Source organism: Copadichromis virginalis, linkage group LG14 (genome assembly GCF_057382275.1).
Source record: "Copadichromis virginalis isolate Kocher_CV1m ecotype Utaka linkage group LG14, C_Virginalis_male_GT1.1, whole genome shotgun sequence".
Classification (NCBI taxonomy): domain Eukaryota; kingdom Metazoa; phylum Chordata; class Actinopteri; order Cichliformes; family Cichlidae; genus Copadichromis; species Copadichromis virginalis.
The window spans coordinates 24,457,472-24,472,552 of NC_140631.1; the positions used below are offsets into that span (position 1 = coordinate 24,457,472).

General features: G+C 39.3%; 2 protein-coding genes and 2 long non-coding RNA genes across 7 annotated transcripts in view; 2 read left to right on the plus strand and 2 right to left on the minus strand.

The window, feature by feature from the left end:
* Window positions 1-8,952, minus strand: part of arhgef12a (Rho guanine nucleotide exchange factor (GEF) 12a) — a 42,679-nt gene extending 33,727 nt beyond the window's left edge. For 2 of the 4 annotated variants that reach the window (XM_085430058.1, XM_085430056.1), the window contains exon 1: window positions 7,924-8,888. In XM_085430058.1, coding sequence (XP_085286184.1) covers window positions 7,924-7,955 — 32 coding nt within the window. In that variant the 5' untranslated portion in view covers window positions 7,956-8,888. Of the gene's footprint in view, window positions 1-7,923 lie in introns of all 4 variants that reach the window. The other 2 variants (XM_085430055.1, XM_085430054.1) reach the window with 2 other exon arrangements.
* Window positions 8,953-9,326: 374 nt separating this feature from the next.
* LOC146693999 (uncharacterized) overlaps window positions 9,327-15,081 on the plus strand; it is a 28,039-nt gene continuing 22,284 nt past the window's right edge. The window contains exons 1-2 of the long non-coding RNA XR_014914848.1: window positions 9,327-9,388; window positions 12,627-12,879. This is a non-coding gene — a long non-coding RNA (uncharacterized LOC146693999). The remainder of the gene's footprint in view (window positions 9,389-12,626; window positions 12,880-15,081) is intronic.
* On the plus strand, window positions 10,259-10,682 carry LOC146694000 (uncharacterized). Its single transcript, XR_014914847.1, has 2 exons — window positions 10,259-10,321; window positions 10,465-10,682. It is a non-coding gene; the product is annotated as an uncharacterized LOC146694000 (long non-coding RNA).
* On the minus strand, window positions 10,423-12,865 carry tlcd5a (TLC domain containing 5a). The gene is made up of 2 exons (XM_085430063.1): window positions 12,670-12,865; window positions 10,423-12,241 (listed from the first exon to the last, which is right to left on the minus strand). The coding sequence occupies exons 1-2, from the start codon at window positions 12,863-12,865 to the stop codon at window positions 11,709-11,711; spliced, it is 729 nt and encodes a 242-aa protein (XP_085286189.1). The 3' UTR covers window positions 10,423-11,708.

Genomic DNA, 15,081 nt, shown 5'->3' on the forward strand with positions numbered 1-15,081 from the left:
ATGACACATTATTTTTCCCCCCGCTAATCATCTTTTCAGGTTGAAGATCATAAAATATTCATTCAAGGACATTATGCTCATTAAAGCAATTTAGCCCAAGAAAAGCAAGATAATTTCAAAAATAATTTGTCACTAAGGGAAACAGTCTATCCTAGGGATATTCACTGGCCTACAAGAATATATAAACAGAAGACTGAAGAAAAGGTATCACCACGTATTCCCTGTCCTGCCTTTCCTTTTTTGTTTTGGCTATCTGCTATCAAAGAAATGTTATCCAATTAAAAAACTGTGGGTAGGTAATTCAACTTGTGTTTTTACAATGGTTCTTGTAGCCAGCCCCCTTCCCAAAAAGAAAGAAAAGAAAGCAGGCGTGTGTCAGTCTGAGTCATCTCTGAATCAGCTGAAACAGGCAGTGTAAGATTAATCACAGTGCAGTGGCATGTTGCTGGCTCTCTCTACAATACAGCCTTTCATAGCAAACACAGAAAACATTCAATTAGAGCATCTCCATCCTGAGGACTCACAGCATGGCAAGTAAAATGCATCCAATGAGCTACAGCCGGGATGCTGCTCTTTAATGTCAACTATCCATTTCCGGTTATTTTAGACAAAGACTGGATCCAAAAAGTACCAGAAATTAAGTTATAATTTCTTTATCAACTTGACATTCTGAGAAATAAATACTGTAAAAGCAATTTATCTTCAAATCTATTGGAGCGCTGAGCATAATAGTATGGCTTCTTCACTGCCACAGATAGCTTGAAGGCAGCAGCCTAGTTTAAGCCCACAAAGCCCTTACATGGACATGTGAGAACTTGACACTTGGGTAAGACAGCTCTGTTTCCTCGTCCCCCTTTTCTTTACTGTTGTGATCCTGTCTTTCATGAAGTGAAAGTAATGTTTGAGCCCTGAAGCTCTTCTGCTTAACAGCACAGGAGGTGCAGGACAGTAGAGGGTGTCCACATGCATCAACATCACATAGTTGGGTGACAGACCCCCAACTCTCTCAATGCTCAAGAGCCCCAGCTAATATCCAGGCTCCACCCACCCTCCAACATCACCACCCCTGGGCCACTGCTTCTTTCATTCCCCTCTGTCTTCTTCGTGCCATTTCCTAGATATATTTCTTTCCTTTTATTAGCTTGAGATAAGAAGAATTCTTAATAATCTTAAAAAAGTAATGAAAAAGACCCAGACAATTTCACTGGCTTGCAGTTTTCACCTTACCACTTTTTATTTGTACTTTGGTGTAATAGTAAAATATTCTCTGTTCTAACATGGACCACAATAAAACGTAGTAATGACAGGAGACAGAGGTTGATTAAAGCAAAAGTAAAAAGACATGCATGTTATTATGGCTGAAAAAGAGTGAAACAGAGCTGGATGAGAATGAACAGAGCTGGTGTGTGCCTGCGAAAGTGACACCCAGGTGTGAGCAGTAGTCCTAAGATCCGTATTTACATTATATAAATAACCAAAACAAAGAATACGGTCAGTTGTTTGGTGAAGACTTTAGGTGGTTTATATGGTACATTGTGTGCGCTGCTATCATTCTGGAGAAAAATTCAGTAATCTTTTGGTTTTGCTGCACGACTGCTAGATATCCCAGGTCGGGACAAAGTGGAAAAAAAAACAAAAAACAAAACATGTAGCATGTAATTGAACCTAAAAACAATTTCAATGCTAACTCTAACGTGCACCCAAACAAAACAATCCGGATAAATGGCTTGCTTTGTTGCATTATTTTTTTTTTACTAAGAAGCTCTTTTTCTTGTGTTCCAAACAAAGCACACCCCTTTTCTTAGCAACAGCTGTGCTTTGAGCTTTTAGGGAGGGTTAGGGTTAAAAAAATAAAAAGCAGCACAAAGTCACTTGCTGTTTAATGTAGCTCCAGTCATGAGGACGAAAAGAGAATCCTGTCCCATCCAGACAAACTAATACTCACGTTTTCACAGGTGAACCCCATGGAATCATTTGCCTCCAGATTGCTGTTTCTTCGCTTTCACAATCACTGCAAAGGCTGGCTGTGGGCTTCTATGTTAAATGCCCTACTACCGCCATGCTAGTTGCTGTTGCCTTGCCTGGGGCCTTTCTTTGCCCCTGTCAGCACCCACAGAGGTTGTAGGAAGCCTTGAGAGGTGAGTTTTATGATCTGGTCCAACTTGTCAACATTGTGTCCTCCAATAGCCCTTGTTAAAATGTATTTCATTTTGTTTTTCATTTTCTATATACATTTTCTAAAACAACAAATGTATGACTTTTTAGGTAATGAAAATTTTTGTTAAATAATCAAGCTTACAAGACTGACCAGAGCAATAATTGGTATTGTCGGTTTTGCAATATTTGAGCTCCCTTAAGCAGGAAGCCATGCCTGTTAATCAGCACTGGACATTTAAATCCATTACAGAGAAGATGGGGTAAATGCACCAGATCTCACATAGGACAAAATACAGGACAGCTGCAGAAGTGATTATGTAAAGCAGCATGCCAGTGTGGTGCAGATGCTGAAGACACAGCTACAATTGCAAGGCTATATTAATGTTCTTTTCCTATCCATCCAAAAAAAAAAAAAAAAAAAAAAAAAAAAGCTCATCAAGACTCACTAGACTAGAAATAAATATTCAACCTAGTTTTTAAATGTGATCAAAAGCTATCTAAAAACAAGTGTTTGCAGCACTTCAGCTCATCATTGAATTGATTCTCGTTTTCTCCTGTGGATGTGTTAGCCATTCAGCCAATTCATGTAAAAAACAGAAACGAAACAAAAAAATACAGCAAATAATAATAAAAAAAACAAACAAACAAACAAACAAACAAAAAAAAAAAAAACAGCTTTTAGTGTAATATACAGCGCAACCATGAACTACAACTTCCAAATCTTCCACTGAAATGAATCATCACCTCCATAAAACAATCAAAACCAATTCTTGATGCAATGCTCTATTAATATAAAATTTATTGCACTGCTGTGTTTGATGAGCTCTACTTTCTAACTCTGCTTGAGATCTCTTTGCTCAACATCATGGGACACAAGAAATCAAATCTGACGGGGGGGGCGAGGGGGGACCACTGGGACATGTAGCTACTGCTTATGAATGTAAAACAAAAAAAGTCTGATGCACAATGGAAAATCAGTCCTGGAAAATAATAAGCAACTTGCATTAAAACTGGACAAAAGCACTCATTTGCAGTATAGATAAAGTATAGCAATATAACCTGAAAGGTTGCTCATCAAGCAAAAAACTACTGCCCCCAAAAAAGACAGACTACAATGTGTGACTCCACACAAAGAACATACTTTCAACTGGTTTGATGAAACAAAAACTTTACTGTCTGACCATAATGACCATCATTATATTTAAAGCACTAAAGATGACGCTTGCAACGCCATCCCAACCACAAAGCATGGTGGCGATATATTGCTGCAAGAGGGGCTGGTGTACTTCTTAAAGTAACACAGCACAATCCAACCAGCATAGCAAAGCAACAAACAGAAAAGCCTAAAAGAGATAACTACTGCCAATGAGAAGAAAGCATGAGACACACTGGAGAGTTTACTACCCCGTCCAGAGCATGAAGAGAACATAATGCCAGCAGACAAGCCTCACTCACTTGCAACGAAAGATACGTGTCAAACTTGTGTCAATTGTATGCTCTCTAACACACACATTCATTTCAAACAGTGAAAAAGTGCGTGCATGGATGTGTACATTTGTACACATGAAACTACAGCACGGGAAATAAATATGTAATAATAATAATACTCATTTACTACATTCTTTGAAAGGAATCTAACCCTCAGATCATCATCTATTACTACAACCTAGGTGACCTCAAGAGAAAATGTTTACCAAGATTACATATCAGGAAAAACTGTTTAAATTTATTTGGCTTGACCGCCCTTACCTAGATGTTACAGGCTATACTAGCTTTTAATCCTGCAAGCTCAAACTACAGCCTGCAACCTGCTTCATTTCAAATGTTGATTGTCACTTGAACTGAAGTTTTTTTCCACCACAAAAGAACATTTCTAAGAGGCTGGACTTTGTCTTTTCATTTGCAGGTTACATGTTAGGGTGAAATGCACATTTCCTCTGTTGCCAAGTTGGAAACTTATGATCAGAGCTTTAAGTGACTGCTGGAAATTCATTTTAATGCACGGTTTAGAGCAGCTGACGCAGCTTCCTCAGTATCAGCGCTGACTAGATGGAGCAGAGGCATGGTGCATTATCGGGGAGGGATGCCAAATACTGGAGACGCATACAAGCAGACTGGGCTGTCAGAACTGCTCATGAAAACATTTATCATAAGGAAACAAACTTCACTGCAGTGACGCAAATATCAACTCCAGTGTCCTGTTATTAAAAATAGTGGTGATATAATTACTCAACTAGCCCACAGAAATATATCAATGTTGACATATAGTTAACCGTTCCCCCTTTAAAGACTTTAGCACGGCAAACTACCAGACATTCACTGATCATGACATCTCACATCTTTCGTTTTCAGCTGATGGCTATGTCACAATGTGAAAACTTTGGCCTTTATTAGGTTGTGACTGATACTGGCTTCACAACTGAGAGCATATTTATGTAAGAATCAATGATACTGAATGATTATTGACAGGCTTGTCAGCTGAAAACTGATTACAGACATAGGTTAAAACTTTTGCTGTGAAATCACACTCCAATCAGCCTCCCTGAAAGTACCTGAAATACCTGGGTGATAAACACTGACTATTTTTTACTACTAGTAATGACACTGGATAGGGCTGCTCAATTAATCGAATTTTAATCACGATTACGATCTGGGCTTTCAACGATCATTAAAAATGACTGAGCCGATTATTAGCCCCTCCCTAATTTATCCGCGACACCTTAAAGGCTGGTCCGTGAAAATATTGTCGGGCATAAACCGGTCCGTGGCGCAAAAAAGGTTGGAGACCGCTGATTAAGAGGACCCGAGGGAAGCTCGGAAAGCTAAGCAGAAGTTATTTGGAGAGTGACTGCCGTTGGTTGAAAAGAGAGTTTAAAAAAAAAAAAAAAACTTCAGTGGTGTTGCACACTATTTTATATTATTTTTTTAAAGTCATTGTTAACCCTTTAAAGCCGGTCAGAGCAGCACGCTCCGTTTTGCGTAACTATTTTTAAATCCCTGTAGAACCTGAACCGCTAAGCTAGCGCAATAATTTGTTTTGCATATGAAACCGGAGGAGTTGTACTTACATCTGATGCCATCAGCTTGTCCTCGGTCACGGTTTCGTTCCACATATAGCTTTGCAAAAATTGCATAAAAAGCGCTTGCAGGAACAAAAACATAATATTCCAGAAACACGCTTTGCCGTTCCTATCAGCTGTTCGTAACACTTCCCACAGTGAAATGATGCACCTGCTGTTTTCTTTGCAAATTTGCATCATAGGATTGTTTTTTGTTTTTCCTGCAGTATATAAAAATTGCTGTATCTCCAAAATAAAACTATGAAGACACTCAAAATAAATTTCCTGTGGTGGGAAACTATTTTTTGCAACTTTATTGTATTTAAAGTTTTGAGGGATAAGCCTCTTAAATTTCTCCAAGTAGAAATATATGTAAACAAAACAAAAGCGATTTTCAATTTTTTTTGTAGTTTATTGCACTTTTTTGCAATTTATGTAATTACTATGCACTTAATGCATACATATTATTAAAATATGGGCTATAACAGTTGTATTGATGTATAGCAACTTGAAATGCTCCCACAAATGGCACTACAGCATGTAAAAAAAATAATATAAGCTCTGGTGGACTTGGTTCTATAGTAGGTCTTAAAGGGTTAAATAAATATCGTCAAATAATCGTGATCTCAATTTCAGTGAAAATAATCGTGATTATCATTTTTGCCATAATCGAGCAGCCCTAACACTGGAGGGGGTGTATTACGAAGCTTAACTCTTCAAGTCAAAGGTTTGTGTCATAAAAGTAGCTTCCTATTTACCTGGCTAAATTACTGTGGTAACTCATGGTGAAAAAGTCTGCTTATGACCAGGCCATCTTCTGAGTTTTGGTTTAAAGTCAAAGTGCCAGGGTTCCACTGATTGTTTCATTTACAGCATGTCTTAAGCACAATATAGATTATCTGCTAATAGGATTGTTATGCGCTGTTAAATTTCTGAATAAAGTGCAAACTGTGTGTCATATTGTCACTGAATATGCCCATGCATTAATTTGGTGATGGAGAAAATGTCTAAATATTGTTTTACTTGATTCTGATCTGCTGCCAAGTCTGATGATGAAATAAATAACTTGAATTAAACTGTTTTACTGTGCACTAAAAACCACCAAATTAACAGTTTTCTACTGTATTAATCTCGTTGCATTTTAGTATTATCTTTTTAATGTTCTGTTCTTTTTAGTTTTAATCACCATTTTATCATCATCAAATGATAACATCTCTGACTGAAGTAAGTGTCACTCATAGGGGTCATTTTGTGTAGAAAAAGGGTCTAATTCCTCACGAATCACTACTTTTCCGAGCACAGAGCATGAAGCAAAAAGCTCTGCTTAAGAGATAAAGTTGAGAACCACTGTTGTGATACCTGTTATCTCCAGCTGGGGTTTTAGGTTTTGTCCAGCCAGCTAATGCAAAGAAAGCCTGGTTGTGTTGAACTTCATTTGCAGTATACCCCTCAGTACCACTTCCCGAGAGGGCCTCAGGGGTGTGGGAAAATCGTGGAGATCAGCAGAACACTATGACAAAGAGTGAACTGCACACTAAACTGACCCACCGGCTGGCAGCCCAACCCCAATAGATACTGAATGCATCCTCCCACCAATGCCAACAGAGCAAAAAAACAAACTGCACAACACCACACATGGCTGGAGCGAAGGCAAAAGCAGGGAAATACAGACACACATAAGGCAAGAGTGAGCAAGCAACAAACCAAAAACCTAATTGATCAGTGCAGTCACTACCAGCAACTGTTGTGGAAAACAATGTAAACAGACCATACATACAGAACAATAATTCCAAGTACAGGCCAGCAGCTGGTGCCAGCCACTGCTGCCATCAGTGCAGTGGGGGAGGGGGGTGTCATATTTATTAAAAAAAAAAAAAAAAAAAAACTAGGGCTGGGCTTTCGCCTCCCTCTAGCTCTAGCCATGAGGGTATTTCATATCCCAACCTGGTGTAATAAGCTCCCCTTCTATTCTGACTCCTTCCTTCTCTCCTTGCAGGTATGTGACATTCAGGTGGGAAGGTTTGATGCAATACAACAGCTCCACTTTTTGTTTTACTGCCAGAGAACATCATTTCAGAACAAAAACCTCTTTATTGTCCAGGCACGAAAACCACTGTCATGATGCAATGCAGAAATCAGTGATGGACACACGTGTCCATACATTGGGGTAGTTTTGGACACATCCATCGCTGCATTCTTGAAGGCTGTGACACAATGTTTAGTCAGCTGGTCCAACTTTTAGTTTAAGGTGACAACTGCCTTAGATAAGATGATTACTCTCCGAGCTAGGGTTTTGTCTAAATCCAGAGATTGTTTTAATAGGTGTAGGAGAGGTTTAGCTTTAAAGGCTTAGGGGTAATAGTGATGTTGAAAGGTGTACAGGGATCACTGGATGACTGTTCCCTAGCACACAAACAGTAGAAGTCCTTCTCATCCAGTCCATAAGTAGTATTTTACAGTCTACAGAGAACTCCATTATCCATGCTGAGATCAGCAGTTTCCATCAAGATCTGATGTCCTTCATTAGTAACTGAATAACAGTTATTACCGAGCATCATCTACATAGGTCAGTGTTTTACCTAAACCGTGTAAAACACGTTTTCAGATCAACCGTATCAAGGGACTTTCACAAAAATGTTATGATTTTATTACTTTGAAGGTGAAAACAGTGCATTAACAGAATATAAAAGGTGGTTGTTTACTGTACCTGTCAGTGAAGCTGGGCTGTGTGTCACTCATTGGGCTTCCGGTTCTAGATTTGCAGCAAATTATATCCTATTAACATTTTCCAGAGTGTGATGAGGCGATTTCCTGGAGCGTCTTTCTCTGGCATTCGTCTGGAGTAGGCAGGGATTTTGAGAACGATGCTGGGAATCAGTTCACTGTGAGGTTGCTGCAAGGCACCTCCAAACACCAGATGAGCCTAAGCTACAACCAGGACTTCTTGTTAAAATTAAATGACAGCAAAAAATCTACAGTGCAGATCATAAAAATCAATCGGGGCCTTGGTCGAATTAGCAGTCCTACCCCGTAATAAACAATATTTTGGCAACAATAATAAATATACTGGTGCAGCTGACACAAGTTGTCGTGTATGTACGAACTCCTCGTGTGTCTCCTTTGCATTCACATCCCAGTTTTCCGCCGATATGATGTATGTAAACAATGCGTATCCCAACGTTCCTGACACCTTGGCCCTGCGATGTAGTTCGTCTGCCAACACCCAGCTCGGCCGAATGGCCTCGGTGTCTAAATGATCGGTGAAGATGCTGGAAATTCCTCCAGTCCCATTAGGTATTCCCTGCTCCAAGAAATGCCTGTCTGCGGCTGTGGGGACGACTCTCCCGTGACCAGGAGAATCGCTCAATGCCGAGTTTAAACGACCCGTGTTAGAAATTAGCAAAACAACTGCAGCTAACGTCAAACCGCTTTGATTAAAAAGAAACGAACTGAGTTAAATGGTCATTTAAAAAAAAGCACATAGGTTTCCCCCCCAAAAAATCCTTTCTCACTGCAAACTGGCAGTCGTTGAATCTCACCAGCTACCAGCTAACAAAACAGATGAGCTCTTTCAGCAAAAAACTTTGCTTCGTGGGCTCTTGTTTCGAGTGCAAACTAAGCAAACTCCCGTTCACAACAATGAGCCGGCCAACGAGCGAAACATACATACACAAAAACCTCGTGTATTTTCACTGGCTTGCGATACGTCTTCGCGTTATGTCCTTCAAAAAGACTCCTTGAGGAAACAAAATGCAGCGGAGCCCGTTAGCACAGCACAGCGTCTCTTGACTCCATGTTCCAAAAGAAATCGTCAATTCTCGACAGAATTCCCGTGGATGGAAAGCAGGCTAGCTATGTGGCCGCCAGCTAACGGGAAAGAAAGTAACCACCGCTCCCGTGTAAACAACGACAAAAAAGCGTCGAGGGGCTTGAAACTTGTAGCGAACATTAAACGTTATTTTTTCCCAACGTACAACGCTGTTTGTTCGAGAGAATAACTTGAGGAAAGGTACCAAAAAAAAATCCCACTTTCTGCCGCTAGCAACGCCCTAGCTAGCAGTTGGGAGAGACTAACCACTTCCTGCCGCCGGGGAGAATTTATTTCAGCATAATATCAGGGACCACTACTGAAAAACGAGTAACAACGACAGCAAGCACTACTACTACTACTGGTAACAGTAATACTAAACATGTATAATTTATTCGTGTATGATGCAACTATAGTAGGCTGTGAATATAACAAGCAGCGCCTCAATGGCGTGTGCAGCTGGCAGGGATATTAAATAATGGCCACTGGGCCAAAAAATTGTTATAATTTGATCATTTTTAAATGTATAGACACGAATATCTTCATGTTAGTCAGTCTCCTTCTCAATAGTGCTTCAAGTAACTGTGTGTGCCGTAAAAGTCAAATATGGATGCAAAAGGCACTCATGAAACTGACACAATAAATTATTCATGCATTTCATGCAAAGTGTTGAACCTTCCAGTCCAAGAGTCATTTATACGACTCCAGTTTTTGTGCATGTGATATTACTGGAAGCAAAACCAACCATCAAATGAAAATGATAAAAAAAAAAACTTCATCTGTCCCATTAAGGTTGTGGTGAGTCATATTTATCAATGCAAAGTACATAATTTTATCTTTCTTAATAAACAAATTCCCGTCTGGCTTGTACTCTAACCTTTTTCTCACACAACTACCTTGCTTAAATACACAACTACTGCGCTACTGTGTGATTGCTGTGCTGACCATTGCAGTCACACATCACTGCATTTCTGGCACCCTACATTATACTGTAAATACGACAATAAATAAGGCACATTGTATATTACACACAGCATGACACACACCTATCTCCACTTTGCATTGGTAAAGACTGAAAACTGGTCCAAAACGACCGAATTTATGCTAAAATGAGAAAAACCAAAAAGTTACACATGGACTTAATGTAACTTAATGTAAGTTGCTGATGCTTTGTGTTTAAAATAAAAAGTGCTTTTCTTCCCTTTTCATTGCTATTTTAGAATTGCAGAAAGACCACATCTTTCCTCTCTCATCATTCATAAATAATTGATATGACACCATCATGTGGACAGCTTAGGTAACTTCACTCTCAGTCGACTAATTCATCTCGAGTTTCGCTAGGCTTGACTAGAACACAGTTGATGTTTCAGTTTAGTTGTAAATTTGCTGTTTAGTGAATGCAAACAACATGTCAAGTTTATTTTATTTCACTTTACACAGGGATTACAAAGGTGAACGATGAAACCCCGACCCAAAATGGCTCTTGTGACGCCGCCTCCTGTGTTGAATGAGTTTACAGTACATGAGAAAGGATAAAAACACATTAGGAAGGTACATTCAGATAACTAAGGCACACACTAGTTAGGTTTGTACTTTCTTGTATGTATTGGTGATGCACACAGAGACTTCTCTCAGTGCCAGTCAGGTGAACAGACATAGGAAACAAACAGATGGCATGTTTTTAACCTATTGCGACAAAAACATATTCTCACAATTAAGACAAGAATGCACATAAAAATCTGGGCTCAGTCATTATAGTCCCTTAATATAAAAACTTCCTGTCTTCATCCCAGTAGCACATTTTTTATTAAGGCAAACATTGTATAACATGTTTATTTCAAAATGGTTTATTTTAAAAAAAAGACCTTTTGAAAGACTTGCACAATGTACAGATAGCTCAGAATGAATTTAATCAAAGCTTGGACAATTTCTGACAAGATCTCTGTGAGACTGAAACATTCAACAAACAGCTTATTAAATTAAATTAGCTGGGAGCTATCAGTGCAGAGCACAGATCTTGTCTAAATGATTACTCACGCGCGACCACCCTCACACATCTGGTACAATAAAGTTGACAAGGGTTACCATTTCAGAAAACATGAGAATGTATTTATAGTTTACAATTTACACTAAAAAGAACACATTTAGAATTTAATAGACTCAATAAAACTGTAACATAGAGCTTTAAAGGAGGGATGCAAAATAAATAGAAATTTGATTAAACACATCAAACACACGTCAATCTTTCTGATATTACTTAATTTCCCTGAGTACCAATCCTAGTCTGTTGACATCACTAAAAGTGTTTCACAAGGACTACAACATTACATGTAAACTTTTTCTTTTCTAGTAGGGAACTTCCTTTTGGAGCCACACTGCCACACATGACTAGGTCACAGTTAACGGCAACTTTTCTTCCCACAGGTTTTCTTTGTGTGTTTATACAACATGCTTTGGTTTTCAGTGATATAAACTGCGTCAGTGCTGTTTGCACCTTTTATGCATGTTCAGCTCCAAAATCCACAAACCTTACAAAAAGAAGCCTTAGCATTTTTTTAATTTAAAAATCCCTTTTTCTAAAATCACACTTCAACATGGAGAAAGTTGCTTTCCATGTACTTTCCATCAAGTGTCCAAAGCGAAGAGCAGAGAAATGACATAAATGGATTCCCTTCTGATGCCGATCACTCCTTCTTCCCTTCATGACCATTAGCTGCTAAAAGCTCTTGGCGGTCTCTCTGGTGTTTGTGCCAGCTTTTGCTCTTCCGGATGGCAAATCGAACAATGTCTACCATAAAGACCCAGGAAAGGGCGTACATGGCCACTCCGCCACACTTGATAAAGAATCTCGGCCTGGGGGAGATCAGCTCACAGTACAGCATTGTGCCTCCCACGAAGATTCGCATCACCACAAACAGCAGCACAAACAGGACGTCCACAACGTCCCCCAGCAGAGTCCCGTAACGTCCAGTCTGCTTGAGGAACCAGCGCGCCTGCAAGAGAGGGTTGGTGATTTCACTGCCAAAGAGCACCGCGCACGACTCGATGCCAGACTCCCCCAACCAAAGGGTCAACAGGATTCCCAGGATGCTCATGGTGTGGTGGGCCAGCATAACTGGTCCCTCTGTACGGAAGTACACACACCAGGCCATGTCAAAAATAAAATAGCCCAGACTCAGGACCATGGCACTTATCTGCAGAGGGGTGTTCTTTGTACCTGGCATCCACAGACAAAAAAAGACCGGCTTTAGTTAGCTTCTTATAGAAACAGATAAAACAAGTTATTACTGTGAAATGAGCACATAGTTGTTTATATTGGCGTGTAACAAAAACAGCTCTTGAGAACTTTTTGTCTTTGTGTCTAAAGATTTTTCAGCACCTTACAAAAAGTTTCCACTGGTAGTTAGAGCTCAACTGTGCTAACTAGTTTAGATGCCTCATGTCTGCATCAATTTTCAAAGAAAAAGCAGCAGATGTTACAGTGAAAACTAATAGATGAACCTAAACAGTAATGTCACATTAATGCATAAGAGGATATAATATTAAGTCTGTGAGCTGCTTAAAATCTATGCTGTGTCTCTGCATCCTTGCTGTCTTTTTAGGTTTTAATGTGCACACAAAATCTTGACAAGCTGCATCCCCTACCTGGATAAGTAAAAGGCCAAGGTCCATCTACATAGCCTATGTACGCTGTGATGCAGACTGCCAGGATCCCGTGCACCAGCGTGACGAGTCGACAGTTCCATTCGTAGCTCCTGGATCCGTTAACGTTACACAGGACAAAGTAGAAAGACACCCAGCAGGATAGGCACAGGAGAGCACAAACGACAAGCACAGCCATCTTCCCCTCTGAAGGTAAGTCAAACAAAGAAAAGCAGCAAATTACAGCTAAACAAACTTCTCAGCAGTCATCAAGCCAACTCTGACTCACATTACATGGCGAGAGAAAAATGCAAGGAGGAACTTCTTGCTCTGTAATATCACTTACAGTAGAAAAAGAAAGAATCACCGTCCAGAGATTTGAACTGTGCACTCTTTGTGAGGGAGCAACAATTAGCCTTTGCTTGAACTATAATAGTACTATAGTAGGCCGGCTGAGGGTCTGGTGGGGTGAGGGGGACGTCTCTTCTTCTGCTGTGACGTTTGTACTAGGAGGTGAGACCATGCAGACAGATGAGCCCACCCTCAGTGAACTGGAACAAGATGTACACTTGATTCTTAAAGATTGAAGCTAGTTTCAAAACTGGCAGAGAGGTTACTGGGTGCTGGGTCTCAGACAGTTCCCGAGAGGGACAAAGGCTCTTTCTCCCTTATTATTTGACATCTGCACTAATAAGCAAACAAAAAATGTCCCGTTGCTATCTTCGTTGTTATGCTTGTGATGTCCACATGCCAGCCAAATAAACTAAAAGATATTCAGTTACTACAACACACATATAAGAGCAATAAATTACTATATTTAAGAGGCGGGACACTGAACCGTTTCAGATTTTCTGCTTGAAAATGAATATGTTAATAAATTAATTCATCTGTTTATGGACTCCGCTGCAAATCATTTTACAGATTCACTTGTACTATGGATAAAAAGGATGCACCTAAGGATGATATGAAGACTAGGCTTGAATTTATAGTCTTAGAAAACCTGCATGTTCATCTGAAAACGCACAATAAAGTAGGGAGAAAAAAATCACGAGCAAACAAAGGAAACATCTGAGATCTGAATATGCAATGACAAAATTATGTAATGACATAAAATAAAACTAGTAAGTCTTGAACGATTCCACATTTCTCTATATTTATCTTCCAAGAAGCCAGACTTTCTGGTTTTGAGTGATCGTTCTCCATGCTTTATAAAGGGTTTTGAAAGTTTTTCAGTCCAGTCCTTTGACCTGACCATTTTCTTGGGAATGTTTTTTTTTTAATTCAAGGATAAAAAGGGACCTAACTCCAGGAATAAACAAGTATTATGCCTACATAATAGAAAATCCATTTTAAATTGTGCCTTGTGCACTCTGTTAGTAGCAGACAGTCACAAAACTGTTCTCTTTTTTGAATCTATAAAAAAAAATGCCACAGATAATACACTTTAACGTGCATAAAATAGTATCTTTGCACCAATACAGTTATTCCAAAAACAACTAGAGGATGGAAAGATGGCATATCTTAGTACAGCATGCAGTGTGTCATTAAAAGATCTGAGGAACCTGGACAAGAGGAGAACAAAAGCAGAAGTGGCAGGCCGAAAAAAAAAAACTATCTGTAATACATGAACAATATTTGAAAGTCGTGTCCTTAAGAAATAAGAAAAAAATCCAGCAAGGATGTGACACAAGTCCTAAGAGATGCGTCTGGCCCAGACAATTCATCAGTTGATCCATCTACTTTTCACTGGAGACTCATCAGAAATGGTCTCAGTGGAAGGGTGGCTGTCAAGAAGCCATTCTTAATCAACAGATAACAATGTAAAAATTGTAAAATGTAAAAATTGATGGAATTATAAACACAGAGAAGTACACTCAGATTTTAATCCTCCATGCAGCCCAATGTGGAAAGCATCTGATTTGCAGCTGCTTTGTTTTTCAACATGACAATGATCCCAAACACTGCCAATGCAGTAAAGACATACCTGGATAGAAAAAACACATATTGGAACACTATCATTCATGGATTGGCCTCCCCAGAGCCCGGACCTCAACATTACTGAAGCAGTGTGAGATCATCTTGACAGAGAACAGAACAAAAGTCAACATCCAAAAGAGACTACTTAAACTTTTAAAAAAATGAAAAGAAAGCTTACCTAAGAGAGTTCAGGCAAAGCTAAGGAATAACGATTGTTGCCAAATATTGACTTTCAGGCGCTTTAGAATTGTACAAAGTCTGTTTTTGCCTTATTACACTGCATTCCCATGAATGTTTGCACATGTTTCAATATATGCTCATTTTACTAGCAAAATATAAAGAAATGAGTGGTGACTCAAGACTTCTGTAGAGTACACACAAGAAAACACCAGGTAACTGAACAACTACCTTTATGTTTACAATTTGTTTTTCTTCATT

Coding starts and splice junctions, on each gene's coding strand:
- tlcd5a (XM_085430063.1), bottom strand. CDS start 12,865: ATGGCTGTGCTTGTCGTTTGTGCTCTCCTGTGCCTATCCTGCTGGGTG. Junction 12,242..12,669: donor TTGGCCTTTTACTTATCCAG/GTAGGGGATGCA, acceptor TGTGGATGCCAG/GTACAAAGAACACCCCTCTG.